Raw genomic sequence first — 17,600 nt, forward strand, 5'->3', positions numbered from 1 at the left:
TATGGTCACTGATTGGTGGTACCCCTAAGAATTCATGATTCTTTAGTATCCGAAATCCAATTGGCATCACAATATCCTTCAAGCACAGCAAGGTTACCACTATAACGCAAACCATGGTTTATAATACCCTTTAAGTAGCCCAACAATCTAATCAAACCACGCCAATTATTTGTGCTAGGATTATGAGTATGTTGGCTTAGTTTTTGAACAGCAAATGCATATCAGCCTAGTACAGTTCATCAATTGGTTCACCAATATATCTTTGCAAGTAGCTTCCAACAACTAAATATGTCTAACCATACATTTTAAGCATAATTTTCCACAAAATGAGCCTGAGATTGTATACTCTCATTTTGGTTTATAATGATCTTGATTCCTAGAATCACATCATCTTCTCCCATATCGTTTGTATCAAACTTGACATAAAGAGATTCTTAGTTGAATACTTGAATTCTCTATCTCAAGACTACAAAACAATGATAGCACCTTTGTTATTGTGAAATTAATAATATAAACATCTACAAGCAACATTTACAGTAAATGCATTAGGTATCAAAACAATATCAAGTTTTTCATGCCACTATCGAGGTGCTTGCTTTAAACCATACAAAGACTTCATAAGTTTACACACCTTCTGTTCATGTCCAGGAACTATACAACTTTTAGGTTTTTAATGTATAAAACAAATTTGTGAGATCCTTTCATATCATCTCCCAAATTTGTTTTTTTCCTTTGTCTCTTACTTCTCCTTAGTTGACTTCAATCACAGTGATGCAGTATCAAGCCTGAAGAAGATCCCTCATGCTGTTTTGGTCCACAATCCACATCACAACTAGACCAACCCGTAGGGCCAAGAACTAGCCTCAATTAAGCCTAGTCGTGGGTTAAGCTGGCCAGGGTTAGTCCCTGCGATATTATTGTTGGTGGGGCCCATGAAATCGAATCCAAAGAGCCACCAGACCTAAGTTTAATTTGCTTAAAATGCTTTTTAATATTCCAACGTATCTTTTATTTTCCTAGGCTTAGTTAATGAGTTTATTTCTTTTTCTAGGTGCTTTAATTAGACTTTTCAGTTTTCAAAGTGGGTCTTTTAAGTTTTCTATGTAGGAGTCCAAGAGTTTGTGTTAAGTAATTAATTTTACTTGGCATTAGTTTCTAGGTAATTTAATGTTTTATTGGAGTTAGCTTCTAGGTAATTAATGCTTGAGTCCAAGAATCATTTTTATTTTCTTTATATACTCATGTAATCCAACAATTAAAAACAGATTTGAAGAATGAATTGAATTTCATTGGAAATCAGCAGGTGTGCTTGATCACTTTCTATCCCTCATTCCCTCCCCTCTCCCTAATCTCGTTTTTCTTTCTCTCTCCCCCTCTCAATCTCATCTCTTCTCCTCTCTCTCTCACGACACTCCCTGTCATCTCCCGTCTCCTCTTCTCTTTTAATCCTAGATCAGAATCTGATCTTAAAACCTCGTCTTCTCCTTTTATCCTATCCCTAACCTCCCTATAAACTAGATCTGATCTCTCTATTACATATCTAAACCTTCCGCCTGCGTCAATTGGTATCAGAGCCCAAAAAAATCCTACTTTCCCAACCATGGTAGCCAAAAGTGAAGTTCTTCAACAGTTTAGTGCCTACAAAGAGGAGTTTATTCGTCTCACTGACAAGGTGACAGCTATCGATGCTTCCAATAAGTCATTATCAGATCGTGTTGATACTCTCACCACTATGGTTACATCCCTAAAAGTTTTCGTTCACCAAATATTGACAATACTTAAAGGGATAAGTCCCATGTACTCTGGGGATTCTTCCAATTCTGTGTCACAGGCTCAGCCATATGGTACGCTACCACCACATGAGCCTACAATTGAAGTTGACCATGAAGAGTCGGACGATGAAGCTCCGCTAATTGAGATTGAAGGTCCAATTGAAGATGTCAAGTCCTCCACTCAGATTCCAATCCAGGAGACATTGTTTGACGACAATCATCAGAAGATCCTGACGATGGAACTCTTCCATGAGCCGATTGACTATGTGCTTCCCGATGGTTACTTCGATAAAAAGCTTTGGATCAAGGAATTTTTACAAGTTCATTATGGCTTAATCGTCGATGCAAATCATGTGGTCTTGATCCTCCTCCATTACAAAACTCGTGGACGAGTTTTTTCTAACATCGGGGGAATTGATGCAGTATCAAGCTTGAAGAAGATCCTCATGCTGTTTTGGTCTACATCACAACTAGACCAACCCGTAGGGCCAAGAACCAGCCTCAATTAAGTCCAACAGTGGGTTAAGCTGGCCAGGGTTAGTCCTTGCGATATTATTGCTGGTGGGGCTCATGAAGTCAACTCCAAAGAGCCATCATACCTAAGTTTAATTTTCTTAAATTGTCTTTTAATAAACCAATGTGTCTTTTTATTTTCCTAGGCTTAGTTAATGAGTTGATTTCTTTTTCTAGATGCTTTAATTAGACTTTTCAATTTTCAAGTTGGGTCTTTTAAGTTTTCAATGTAGGAGTCCAAGAGTTAGTGTAAAGTAATTAATTTTACTTGGTATTAGTTTCTAAGTAATTTAATGCTTTATTAGAGTTAGCTTCTAGGTGATTAATGCTTGAGTCCAAGAGTCATTTTTTTTTCTTTATATGCTCATGTAATCCAACAATGAAAGAAAGATTTGAATAATGAATTGAATTTCATTGGAAATCAGCAGTTGTGTTTGATCACCTTCTATCCCTCATTCCCTCCCCTCTCCCTAATCTCGTTTTTCTCTCTCCCCCTCTCAATCTCATCTCTTCTCCTCTCTCTCACGACACTCTCTCTCATCTCCCGTCTCTTCTTCTCTCTTCATCCTAGATCAGAACCTGATCTTAACACCTCGTCTTCTCCTTTTATCCTATCCCTAACCTCCCTCTAAACTATATCTGATCTCTCTATTACAGATCTGAACCTTCCGCCTGCGTCACTAAGTTGAATATCACTTGGTTTTGCATCTTCAATTTCATTGATACATCCTTTCTAGAGATATCAACTTTAGGTATGTCTTTTCTTATTAGAAAAATACATGTTCAAAATCTCGACTCTATAATGGTGCTAGCATCAAACGTGTTCTCTATTGACTTGATCACCAAGAACATATATGCAGCACTATGATGAACATAACCCAACAAAAAATATACAATTACATGTCTTGGATCCTCACTTCCTTTTCTTAGGTTCAAGTATTCCTACTTTAGATAAACATCCCCAAACCTTCAAATATCTCAAGTTAGGTTTCCTGCCACGACCCAACTCAAATGGTAACAATCCGGTCTTCTTATGAGGTACTCTATTGAGGATACAACAAGCCAATAGAATGGCTTCTCACAAAAAATTCAGTGATAAACCTGAACTTAAAAGCATGGAATTCATCATTTCTTTCATGGTTCTGTTCTTCCTTTCAACTAGTCCATTAGAATCAAGTTAATAAGTAGTAGCCTCATATATATTCCATGGTCTCCACAATACTTTTAAAGACTATGAGTAACACATTCAGTCCCTCTATCAGTACTTAATCTCTTAATCTTCCTTCCCAATTGCTATTTAACCTCCATCTTAAATGACATAAAGGCAAGTTCATCTACGCCCTTTGTTCTAAGAAGATATACCTTTGTATATCTCGAATAATTATCAATGGAAGTAATGAAGTATCTTTTACCACCCCTGGATTCATTTAACCATGCACTAAGTCTAGTAAACCACTTGTCTTTATAACAACTTACAGGATATTTGGGTAAACTTTGCTCAACACAAATAGGATACTTATCTAGTAAAGATTTAGGATTGCCATCTATCAAGCCTAATTTGCTTAACCTTCCTATATACGATGCATTACAATGACCTAGCGTACCATGCCACTCATCAAAAGAATAAATCAAGTAAACAGGAAAAGTACTTGGTTTTTCATTAATAATTTCAACAACACTTTACACAACTAATCAATCAGACAAGTACCCCTTTCCTAGTTCCTACAAATACATTATTCTTAGTAATGATAACTTTGTTCACTTCAATTGAGAGCTTCAGTCTGACCCTTCTTGAGAAGAGTACCCGACACCAAGTTTCACCTTATCTCCAGCACATCTTTAAGCACAAGGGACTTTCCTGAAGTTAACTTCAAAAATACTTGACTCTTGCCAATGACATAGAAATTTGGGAATTTCCCATTCACACTAAGGCTCCTGAATCAAACTGTTATCTAGTTGGAGTTTTGGTCACCACGAATGTCATTGGTAGCACCCGTGTCCATGACCATTTCTTTTGGGTTTTCAACCAAGTTAACCTCAGGCGACTGCAAATAAGTCTGCCTCTATTGGGTTGACCTTTGCCTTGTCGTAGCTTTTCTTCTTGAGTTGGTGGCAATCACGTTTGTAGTGCTCAGGCTTGTTGCATACGAAGCAGTACCCTTTTTTTTTTTAAATTCGTTTCCTACTTGGTATGAAGGTTCTTCTTGAACTACTCATGCTTTCCAGACTCAACCAAATTAACATTGGATTTAAATTCCTTGGCTCTATCGGTTTTGTCGTTCTCCTGATTCTTCTCCTTAATCTTAACCTAGATGATGATCTGATCAAGTGTCCAATCCTTTCTTTCGTGTTTCATGTTGACTATAAAATCACTCTAAGACACCAACAGTTTTTCCATAAGAGAACCAGCCACAAACTCATCAAGTAATACCATGCTTTATTTTGCTAACTTAGCCACAATAACTTGAAATTCATCAATTTAAGCAGATATAATTTTGTCATCTTTCATCACAAAATCAAGAAGTTAACAACATATTTCTTGGTAGCAGCATGTACCAAAGCAACTTTTTCTCCAAAGCAGTCCATATAGAATTGGCATACCCATAAGGAGAATACACACTGTACATTTGCTGCATAACAAGTTTAAAATGTGATTCTTGCATTGATAGTCTGCTTGTATCCATGCTTCCCTCTTGGCATTTAGAGGAGGATCATTACTCTCAGCATGAATGGCTTCAGTCAAAGCACAAGAGATGGCAAGTTGGTCTAAACTGAACTTGATCACTTGCTTCCATCTCTTTTAGTTAGAACCGTTGAATGGGCCTATTTTGTCAAAATCGGAAATGATTCTTAAATTCTCCATTGCAGGAACAAGGGGAGTATGAAGAACTTTCAGTAGTCATACAGGAAATTGAACCTCCAAATTTTCTACGGTCTTAAGATATGTAGTGAAAGTAACAACAGAATTATGAGCGATAAGACTTATCTTGTCCTTAAGGCTATCAAAAAACAACATTACCTCAGAGTAAAGCATTTCAGGAACAATCAGTAACTTGCACTGCAACCAAAAATAGTTTGTAATTGTCAGGAGAAACAGTGGGGCTGAGTCGTGCCACCGGACACTCTCTTTAAGACCATAGATGTCCCTTAACGAGAATCAGCTTCCAAGATGAAACAGCCCTGCACTCACTTAGTGGGACACATCGAGACACACTCGGGTTGTGCTCAATCAACAGAGGAAAGAGACTAAGAAGACTTCTCAAAACAGTACATGAAAATGGCAAAACCAGTTAAGGAAATAAAGAGAGTGAACAAGAAAGATAAGAGAGAAGAGGTAGAGGACACTTGGAACACATTACTAAATACATGGTACTTCTCTTTTATAGAGGAGAGATACCTCTTAGACATACCTGTCTAAAAGAGCCCAATAGTGGTGACTTTTGCAGAGGTTTTTTCCAAATACTAGTCGTTGCCAACTTTCATTACAATCTGGATGATGTTCAATGTGAATTCGCTGACATCGGTGATGTGTCAGTAAACTCTCAGCCAACATAAAAATTTCTACTCCACATGTTGAACAGATGATATTATCGTCAGAAGTTTTTCTGACAAGTCCAACACTGAGAAGCCCTTGATTGTCGTTTAAAGAAAAGCTGCTGACGTTGGTAACACATCAGCAAAACCATACTAGACCTTGGTAAATCCTTATCTGACGTTGGTGACATGTTTTGAATGTTCCTATTACTTTAAAAACATGTACAATACAACATTTATTCCCTCTGTTAGTAAAATTTCACTCACATATTTCTAAGTAAGTACCAGAAATAACTCAATCAGTCACTCGCCATCCCTACCTACAACAGCATGAGGCAGCAAAATACAAATGGAAAGTCAACCCAATTTGTCAAGAGTGCAGTAGTTCATTTATAATCAGAAAAGGACAAAACCCTCATATCAGTGGGCTATTGGAAAATCAACTCCTCAACTCTCAAAACAATGTCTTATTTAGAAAAATTACAAGTAGGATAGCAATGGTTGGTATCTCTTCACAGTTCACATGATGCCCCATGTTGTTTATAGAAATCGAAGGGTTTTAAAAATGAAGACCTAAGAATTACTTATGCAAACAGGTAGTTCCATGCATATTGTCATGCAGTTTACAATTAAGTATGAAATAGAGAAATTAAACATAAGATAAACCTGAAATTCGTAGTGGAAAGTACAATTAAGTATTTTTAACGTTGGTAGAGGAGATAATCTGCTATAACAGATCAAAGAGTCATGTACTGATATAATCTTGAAAAAGGTAAACTTAACTACTCAAGTGATCAAATAAACAAACAAGGTAAACTTAACCAGCCAAATACTTGTATAGACAAACATTATACAACAGAATACAGTTGGGTTGACAGAGATAGAATTCCTCCTTCCACTCTCTTGAAAGTTAAGAAATGAAAAATAATAAAGGATAAAGAAGCTTACCGGTTCCGAATTCTTGACTGCTGGTTCTTATCCCTGTCTTTGCTTTTATCACAATCATTCCTATCCACATCCTTATCACGGTCCCAGTCTAGATCATGTTCATGGTTCTGATTACGTTCTTCCTCATTGTCTTCCAGGTTTTGGTCTTGGTCTCGGTCTCGGTCTCGATCTCGAACCAAGAAACGGTCTCTTGTTTGATCATGATCATGTGAACGTTCATATTCCCTTTCTCGCCCTTGCTCCCGTTCTCGAGAGCGATCATTGTTTCGATCACGATAGCGGCCCCTGTCAGGATCATAGTTCCTGTCTTGCTCTCTGCTCCTATCCTGCTCCACATCCCTCTCGGAATCGCGATAGAAATTCTCCCGATGAAAATGTGGTCTCCCACTTCGGGTCCTTGCTTCATTTACTCTTACAACCCGACCATCAATGGTCTAATCAAAAGCACTATATTGTCAGAGGTCTAAAACAAGAGATGATATCAAGAATCTAATTTATGTATCCGCCTATGCATCAATACTACAAAGCAGAATCCGAAGGTAGAAGAAAGCATACCCTGCCATTCATTTCATGGATAGCATTATCTGCGGACTTGGGATTTGTAAAAGTAACAAATCCGTAGCTTTTCCCACCAACTTCACGATCGTTAATTATCTGTAGATGGGATTGTGACAAAGAGCTTCTTAATGAAAAATAGCCAAGAGAGCTTTTCAAACAATGAATATGCTATGTTTAAAGCAACAATGCACAAGTAACTACCAAACCTGTAGCCAGTACGGAGAAACTCATTCCACTACTTGAAAGGGAAAAATTATGAGTACTGTTCTTAACAAGTAACTAAGATTCAGAGCACACAGAAACACTGATTAAAAGAGCCCACAACAGAGATTTTTGCGGCTCTGTTGAACACTGAAGTCATTCATTCGATATAGAGTAAACAAAAGAATAAAAAAATGGGATTCCATTGATACCAGACAATGAGAGTTACCAATTTGCAGGTGTTAACTAAGTAACTAGTATTATTGGAACAACGACGAACGTAAACTTGATAGAAACGGAAAACCCTAGTCACGTAAGAAGCCAGATATGAGGAAACCATAACTCCATAGAGAGAAACACTGACCTTAACGGCAACGACGGAGCCATAATAATGGAAGGCCTCACGAAGGGTTTCCTCAGTAGAATCGTAGGGTAGTCCGCCCACATAGATCGAATTCTCGTCGTCTACTGTCATCTGCTCTACTACTCACCAAACCACTGTTGTGACTGTGAATGTCAAAGCCCTTTTGGAGTGTGGAAGAAAAATTCACCGGCTCTTTGCTGACGTTTCCTATTTCCTCTTCCCCCTCTTCCCCCTCTCCCCACAGACTACAGAGGATCCCGCTCCTCTCAGGGACTCCATCACCGAGAGAGTGCCAACTGAGGCATCCAACGGCTGGGTTGACTGGGCGCGTGCTGGGATGAATGCAGGCACACACCCCGGCATGGGCCCAGTCAGCCGAGCCGTTGGATGCTCACTGGGCTCTCCCTAGGCAATAGGGGTTGCTGGAGAGGAGCCTGACATGACTACAGATGGATGAGAAAACGGCGCTCACATATGCCCTAGCTCCGCCATTTCAAAGTCGGAATCGAATTGTTTGAATCGGGCGATAGGATGAACTGATTTTGATCCCTCTCAACATGATCAATCCTTGCCAAGAAACCATAGAATCGTTGAGTTTTCATATACAATGCCTGATTCTAGGATTCTTGGGACCGAATACGGCATCCAAATCAAAATCGGTAGGGACTCAATCCTCAATTCTGTATTTTGACTTTATTTGGTGATACTTTTTTATGATGATATGGTAGATGAAACAAAAACAATGATTAACATCAAGTTAGAGTTATGAAGATCAGTTTTGGAAACAAAATGTTTTAAATTGAGTAGAACGAAAAAAAGTGTTTGATATGTAATTTTAGTTACACTAGGACGGATAATGAGGTAGTAAAAATTGATGAGAGGAAGATTCCGCAAAATGATTATTTTAGATATCTGGGTTCAGTCATAAATAAAAAAAAGTAACATAGAAGATGATTTTTGACAAAGAATTAAAAAATGATGGATAAAGCGTTGAGTGTGTCCGGAATGTTGTGTGATCAACGTATTCCAGACAAAATTAAGAAAGACAAAGTAAAGAATAATCATATGAGAGCTACTTTATAAGTAACTCTAATACATGATAAACTACAAGAGAGTCATTTGAGGTGACATTGTCATGTTCAACAAAGGCCTTTGGATGCTTTAGTATGGAGGAGTAATTTGATTCAGATTAGGAAAAAAAACACTATAAGAGTCAAAGGCAAACCTAAAAAGACCCTAAAAGAATTGGTGAGGAAAGACATACATAGCATAGGCCTTGTATCAGGTATGACATCGAATAAAGCTGATTAAAGGGCAAGGATACAAGTATCCGACCCTATTTAGTTGGGATAAAGCTGAGTTGTTGTTAACTGTAGATAGTGATGGTGCAGTTGAGTAGTGGAGAAAGTAAAAATTAGCTCAATCTCACTCATTAAACTAGTAAACATGCGGCCCACGAGGATGAAACTTTTATTTAATTTCCATTCCTTAAGGGTGTTGTCAGTTGCAGTAATTCAAAAATCTGAGTCAGATTCAAATCTTGGCTGACCTGACTTGGTCGATCTATATTGGATTTCCAAGATTATGGCATATTTTGCCCAATTCTGACTTATTCTTGACCAATCTAGATCCTTTCAAATAAGAATCAATATAACTAGTTCAAATCCCAAATCTGCTCTTTTAAACCTGGTCAGTCGTCAAGAAAGCAAGAGCGTGAGAATGTATGAAGGTGCGTGTAAGAGAATATAAGAAAGTGAAATGAAGTGGAAGAAAATGGTATTAAAGTGTTTTTTTAAGGGTTTTCTTCCCCGTCACTATGCCTAATGAAGTATAATGCTTCACTATTTGTCAAATGGCAGTACATGGGTTAGCCCATGTGATAGAGGACCATGCAGGCATCTCATTGGTACAATTTCAACTTAAAATGAGTTGTGGAAGTATCTAAAATTACAAAAGATGCCAGTTTGTATTTTATATTCATCTCCATTTTATGGTATTTTAGTAATTTAAAAAAAAAACTTTGAATCAGAGTTTTAGTAAGCAAGGAAATTTGCTCAAACTATTTGATTAAAGGACTAGTAAGTAGGCCTGACAGGTTTAGGGCTTCCTCCAAAAATTTTCAAAGGCGTATATAATTTGAATAAAGTCTATAAGGATAAAAAAATGGTATATCCAAGGATACCAAAAAGAAAACCAATTCATTCAAGAACGTTAATCGATCAGTTGATGATGGAGATGCATAGATATCGATAAGGCACCGAAACCTCACTAACATAGGGTCCTCTATTGTCACAACAATGAATCTGGATTCTTGATGGACAAAAGATACTCCAATATCATAACAAAAAGCGCCAGATTCATTCTCCAAAACCATAGAGCCCACAATGAGAACAAAACCTAATAAAGCAACAAACCTTAAAAATGAGGTAACTTATCAACAGTTAGAACTAGAAATCTAGTTTCGAGAAGGAAAACCACATCAGGCTTAAATGAGTTGAGATGAGTTTCAAGGAACATTAAGAAAGATAGTAGAATTGAGCTCTCTAATATTCCAGATAAGAAACTCGCATGGGAAAAAAAAATATGCAGAAATAGAAAATACAAAGAACAAGCAAAAAACTATGAAAAACAGGGAACAAAAAGGAAATGACGAAACCAAAGAATCAAACCTAAAATGTTGAGCCACAGCTTAACTACAAAAAAAAAAGGGGGTCTGTGGCGGCGTTTTACCATAATAAACGTCGTTGTAGCCTTTTATCGGTGTTTATAAAAAACGCCACTAATGCATCGTGAAATATAGTATCAAAAATAAACTACGATGTTTTTACCATGTACCATGTAAATATCTTTTCGACGAAGTTTATAAACAAAAGCGGGAAAAATATATTATAGCAGCGATTTACTAAGCGCCGCTATGTATGTTGAGTTTATGGATGTATGCGACGTTTGTGTATAAACGCCAGAACGATGTTTTACGAAATGCCGGCATAGACATTAGATTTTGTCATTTAGAGGCATTTGTGAAAAAAAATCGCTAAATGTAGTATTTTTTTTTTTTTTTTAAAAAAAAATCTGTTTATATCTAATCCATTAATCCTGTCATATGTTTCATATATAATATATTCATCCACATAAAACAATAATTTTACTAATGCCCAACATCCACTAAATATGAAATAATGCACAATATCAAAAGTGCTAAAAGGAAATTCAAAGTACAACATCCATTAAATATGCTCAACATCATTTCAACATTGACTTAATAAGGGAAAAAATAAAGCCTCAAAGCTTCACCAACAACACCCATTTGGTAAACCACACCAATCCAATTGTTGTCAATTTCTCCATATGAAGCCATAAGGACATCAATTGATTATTGACATTCTAAAAAACATTTTGCAGCTCATTACCTCAAGTCTAGCTGCTACCCCAAGAATGAAAACTACAACAAGCACTACAAAAGACAAAACAAGTAATATCATACTCTTTAATCTCATGGTAAGTAACAAATATTTTTAAAATATGTTATCTGAACAATTGGTGTGAAACTGGAAAGTATGTTAAAACTGAATGTATTATTTTTTATGGAGATCATATAGCAAAAGTACTTGTTGCTCTGAACCAATAGATATAGATTCAGATTCTCTACGCATACCTGTGTATGCATGAAAGAATGATAAACAACAGCTTAGATTTGTGTTAGGCTAACAAAACTTCAGTGAAAAGTTGTTGCAACAGCATGAAGTGACAGAGCGACACAAAATAATGATATATTGCAGGAAATGACAGCTCTAAGAAGCAAAATCTCTCAGTGTCTTTGCATTTAGGAATATACTCTTTGTTCTTCAATTAAAAATTATGGAAATCCATCTATTAATAAAGCCTTATCTCTCATATTTATTTTGAAATAGGAAAACAAATGACAACTAAAGGTTTTGAAAACAAATGGCAACTAAATATTAACTAGTGTAGGATTAGAGTAAGGTGCAACATTGCATCATGAGATCTTAAATGACAAGGGTAATGGCATTTTTAATTGATTTGAGAGTCAAGTTTATGGTGATTTCAAGCAGAATCTGGGTACTTTATTAGTCCTATGGATGCTTTTGTGTTAGGAAAGCAATCTGGGTTTTATGGAGGATGGAGTTGTATCACATGAATAATACTTAAAAATCCATTCAGTCTGTACTCCTTTGCTAAAAAGGATACCTAAAAATAGCATAACTCCATACCATATCCATAGTCTTGCAGTTCAAAGCAAACAATCTAATAGCAACTAATTCAACAACATTGGAAATGAGGAAATAAATATCAATGTGGGCAACAAAAAAAAAAATTTACTAAATGCTAGCATTGTAATACCAAATCAGAAGAGAACCCTACTAACCAACTGCAAAAGCCAAGAGAGTGAATTACACAAACAAACACCAAAACCCATGAATACATCACTCTACTGAATTAGATATATACCTTTCGTGCAAATAAATGTGTGGGGGTGGGGAGGGGGATGAAGAAGGCAATCTAGTTCTTACTTGAAAAGAATCGGTGGTTGAAATGTGTACCAAGTGAAGCTTCTTAAAAATATGTAACCCAATGACTCATAGACAAGGTTCGCCAATACAAATAGGCAAAGAACAAAATCCATGGAGAGGATCATAAAAGATAATTAGCACAAAGGGACAAAGTCCTAAGGGATCTGAAGAGTTGTTTGAAAACAAATTAGAAAGATAGATCACAAACCAACATCAAATTAGTTCAAACCAATTTATTTATCTTTAAACAAGGTACAATTAATCTAATATTTTAATTACCAAGTTGGGGGTTGACAACTCCTGGATGTATAAGAAGGCATTGGATGAAAGTCCTCGTTTTCTCTAGAAACATAAGTTGTCCAAGAGGGTTGTGCTTCCCGACCCCATAGGTTTTGAAGCTGTTGAATTTGTGTTCCTCAATCCTATTATTCCAATATTTGGGCTCCACTACTTCACAATGATGAACCTACAGGTACAATATAAGGAATAGCCCAAAAGAAAATTTCAATTAATTTTCACTCTTATCATGATTATTACTGTAGAACTAAAAAAAATAGGATTATGACTTGGTGGAGCAATGGGTTTTGACTTCGACGTATTATCAAGCCAAGTTAGGTTTTAAGACAACTTAGTTAAGTGTCATAATAACCGAGCACGCCCTAAATATGACTAGATTCAGCTTGAAAATGTCCTAGTCCATGCATAACTTGGAAACTTGAACTAGTTTTCTATGCTCATCCAAGCATACTGATCAGTAACAATCTCTAAAAGGTTGTCCAAAAATAAAATAAAAATCTAGAGTCTCCCCCTTTGAACCTCGATTGTGAAATCCAAGTTTGAATCCCTTCTTCCTCTCCTCTTCTTCATCTCCTCACCACAATGGAACCTTGAACAATAGTGATGGAACCGTGAACAGCGACAGCTTCCTCTAATCTTTTTCATCTCCTCACCGCGATGGAACCGTGAACAACCTCTTCTTCCTTTCCTATTCTTCATCACCTTTGCGACTTATCTTCTTCCTCTCGTCTGCAACTTCTGCAATAGCATAAATCGTATTTCGAGAATAGTCGATGGAACCATTTGCCTCGACGAATAGAGCCCTAGTGTTTCTAGTTTGACTAGGATTATTTTTAGTTCAAGGAACTAATATATTTCAGATATGGTAAGCAGGCCAAGTTTTTATGTCTCATGGAATTCAGAGTAATTATATTTTGGTTCGTCCGTTAAAATTCACAGGTGAAGATTGGAGTCCTTTCTTTGGTCTAAGGGCTGTACCTTTAGATGCAAATCCTCCTTTGGTTGTACCAAGGATTTTTATCTCCTACTTTTTTCTTACTCCAATTGTAATTTACTTTACTGCTGCTAGTTGGTGAGGATCTATTTAGAATCAAAGTCTGTTGCTTTAAGATTAATTAAATAAGATTTGCCTACAGAGATTCAAGCTAAGGTTCTTCGTTGATAATATTAAGATGATTGTATTTTAAATTTATATTAGTATGACAAATAGGGGCTGTCTCTTGGTGTGATGGTAAAAAACTTAGGTTGCCAGAATGAGGAGGCGGATTAGAGCCTGAGAGCAGCGACTTTGTGCAAAAATGCCAAAAGTTAAGACCATTTTCAATCCACCCCTCCCAGGACCATCCTATAAAAGAGGGACTAAAACTAGGTAATGGCTCTTTTTATGGCTATGATCTTCAAATCCTTGACAACTGATATATGTTCTTTCCAATTGAGGTGCACATATTTTTCCAAGCTTTGTGTGAAACCACTTCAATTGTAGTCTCCAAACTACATCAAATATAGATAGGTCATCTCTGGACAAATAGTTTCTCAGAGGTTTACTTAGTTACTTTGTACATTTTTTAAAGTTCTGTGTGAAACCACTTCGATTGTAGTTTCCAGACTACATCAAATACAGTTAGGTTCATTTGTGGACAGATGGTTTCTCGGAGGTTTACTTAGTTACTATGTTTGAAATTTGGATTTGTTTCATGATCCCATACCTGCAGACCTTTCTTCATAGTCTAGCTCTAAAACTCATTCAGTGTTCTTCTATTTCAATTGGCTTCCAAACTAAACTACTTGGTTACATTAACAATGGTTACCCTACTTGGAATTGGCTTGCCTTTGGGCATGTATGTTACACCCGTTCCCAATCCAGTCTAATTTTCTTTTCTTTTTTCTTTAAAAAACAAAACTTGATTGTAGGGCCTGAACCCGAAAGCCTAACAGTTGGTGCTTTATGGTGTATCAATCAAGTGTATGTTAATGATGAACATGCTCTGTTGAGAAGGGCTTACACACCAATAATAAGACAAGTACTCGAAATGTGTAATTGTACAATTCACCATCAAATGTACAACCTATGGTAAGTGCCACCCTTTTGATTTTCTAAATCCGACCCAATTCTATGATGTTATGGACATAAGAAATATATAGAGACGGCTAATACACGAAGGCATAAATAAAAGGGATGACTCGGCATTGGTTCAAAAGAGAAAGACACTCTGGTTGATCTCTCAAGCTTATGTTACATCGACCAAAATCATCAACCTGAGTTGCTGTAATGTATAAATACTGTCCCGTGAGTGCGAGGCCCAGTGCCGCAGGTCGAGGTTCCCGTTATTGAGTCCCGATTTCCTAGTAGAGGTAATTCCCAACATTCAGTTTTGAGCGGGACCCACACATCAGCTCATATACTCTAGAAATAGGAAAGAAGGCATTTTGGGCTCCAAGCCAAACAGACCCTTAAGCCAATTTATATATAAACCTATTTCTTTGCTGGGAATCATTTCCCAGCTAATTTCGTTGAGCTTGAGCAGAGAAGAAGAAGAAGAGAGGGAGGGCTTGGAACACCAACACCTACCCAAATTTTTGAGTTGAGGTAGGATACCATCTCACACACCCTCTCTTTCTTCTCAATTGTATTCTCTACAAAGGAAACCCTACTAAAACCATGCCTTACTACTAATTTCGCTTGTATAGGAGAACCAAAGCTGTGAATTTGGACAATCATCTGCTCGAATTCAACATCTAATAAGTAATTTATTGATCCCAACTCTAATTTCCTTCCTTTATCTCTTCCTAAGCCTAAAAACCTAGTTACAATTTTGGCTTGAGCTAGGATTTGACCAACTACTATCATACATGATAAATTGATTTGAATTAATGCAATTGAAAACCCAATCCCAACCATGCATACCCAATCCCATTTATAATTCAGCAATTCCCATTTTCTAAACCTAAATTAGGATGTAATTGTATAATTTGAGCTTGATTTGCTCCTCCCTAAAAGAATTTAAGTGGGACCAAGTGAAATCCCTAATTTTTCCTTTAAAATTTTCTCTATTGTAGACTCTGGTCGATCCCTCCGGTCGATCTGGACCAACCCCAGACATCGACCAGAGAATGTTCTGCATAGTCTAAAAAATCTATTTAGTTATTGTAATTTCTGGTTGATCCCTCCGATCGATCAGGATCAACACATAGTGACCGACCTGAGTTGCTGTTAGTCCTATTTTGGATATGTGATCAGTTCCATCATGAACTTATGTACACCTTAGGTACTCTCTTTTACTAAATCTTATTTTAATTCATTTCTTTGAAATAACCAACATAGGTTAGAACCAAACTGTACGGCAAGGCCTATCGGAGAACATCATGGGAACCAATTCGATTGTGTAATCAAGTCTTTTGACTAGGTGAGTGGGATAGATACTGGCATGTTTATAGTATTTATTTTAATTTGTTTCATGCGTGTCATTCATGCAAAATTGATCAATTTCCTTATATTATGTTTGTTTCGAATTTATATGCTATGCTTATTCTTTTCTTTTCCTCTTACTTATGGAATCTTGATGATATGTTGTTGAGTATGGTTAAATATTTTGGATATGTGTTTGATGCTGAGCTAGACTAGATGTCGTAGCCGGCTTGAAAATGAAGGGTATGGTGTGTCATAGTATGGGATGTGGGAGTACTGTATACTTCATACTTTGTCATATAGAAATACATGTGGTTAGGGATTATCATAACCTGTATTACATACCTTTGCCAACAGGGGTTAAGGTGTTGGATACCACAATTGTGTGAGGCCAATGCCTTGGAAGGGCATTGCCCGGTTCGTTGGTCGATCAGATCATTAGGATTAGTGATAGCATAGAAAAGTGTGAGGCCAGTGTCTAGGAAGGGCACTGTTCGGTCGGTTGGACCCATCAGTCAATAGGGCTGGTGGTAGCACAGTGGTAACCTAGAGGGCTGGTCAAGCTGACCAAGGAATGAGATGCTGGAGCTGGCTGGTCTTCTCCAACAATTCAATGGGTGTGTTGATCCCAGGTTGACACTGAGAGAGGGGGTGAATCAGTGTTCATAAAAAATAATCCCTAAATTCCAACCCTGTGTTGACGTCGATGCAGAAGAGTTCAAGCAAACCTGATTGGTCGGGGCAATCACGTAATTATCAATTCTACAACACACATGCACGTCCACCTCGCAACCATTGTGTGGCTAGGTCTACCAGACAGTGCACCTCACTCTGCAGATCAAACACACTTCAATATATGCAATGGAAAATAAAGTAGATAAGACACCAAATTTACGTGGTTCGGCCAAACTGCCTACATCCACGGAGCAATACCTTACCCAGGGTTACGTATATTGTTCAATATGCTACTTAAATTTTTTATTGCAACAACAGCCCAGGAACTACAATCCTTGTTTCGATTTGTGCAACAACACAAACGAGGGCAACAACCCCAATCTCTGTACAAGCCCCCACTTGACAGAGTTACAATAATTAGTTACAAATAACATAACCAAATCCTCCAATACAATGGCTAATATTGGCTTACAATCAATCTAGGTTTTTTTTCAACTAAACATGCAACCTAGAAACACACAATGGGGATTTACAATCGAGGATTACCTCTTGCAGAGTAATCCAACAATCATGAAGCCTCTGACGCATAGAAATTGTGTCTATGTACGCTCCACTGTTCAAACCATCTTCAATACGGAGTTATCGAGCATAAAATAGTAATATCGTCAACTTTCTGTGCTCAAACGATGCTGAAACTCCTTCCAATGGCTTCCTCTCGAAAAAATACCTAATTTCAAAAAACATTTCGTCCCATTTGGACTTCGAATGGCCAAGATACGGCCTTCCAAAGTTGAAGGCTC

General features: G+C 37.2%; 1 protein-coding gene across 1 annotated transcript in view; it reads right to left on the reverse strand.

The window, feature by feature from the left end:
* LOC122638392 (probable splicing factor, arginine/serine-rich 6) overlaps positions 1 to 8,136 on the reverse strand; it is a 35,818-nt gene extending 27,682 nt beyond the window's left edge. The window contains exons 1-3 of the mRNA XM_043831335.1: positions 7,891 to 8,136; positions 7,323 to 7,421; positions 6,768 to 7,201 (exon numbers count right to left, since the gene is read on the reverse strand). Of these exons, the coding sequence (XP_043687270.1) occupies positions 6,768 to 7,201; positions 7,323 to 7,421; positions 7,891 to 8,001 (644 nt within the window). The 5' untranslated portion in view covers positions 8,002 to 8,136. The remainder of the gene's footprint in view (positions 1 to 6,767; positions 7,202 to 7,322; positions 7,422 to 7,890) is intronic.
* Positions 8,137 to 17,600: the final 9,464 nt, after the last annotated feature.

The sequence above is a fragment of the Telopea speciosissima genome, chromosome 8 (assembly GCF_018873765.1).
Source record: "Telopea speciosissima isolate NSW1024214 ecotype Mountain lineage chromosome 8, Tspe_v1, whole genome shotgun sequence".
NCBI classification, from domain to species: Eukaryota; Viridiplantae; Streptophyta; class Magnoliopsida; order Proteales; family Proteaceae; genus Telopea; species Telopea speciosissima.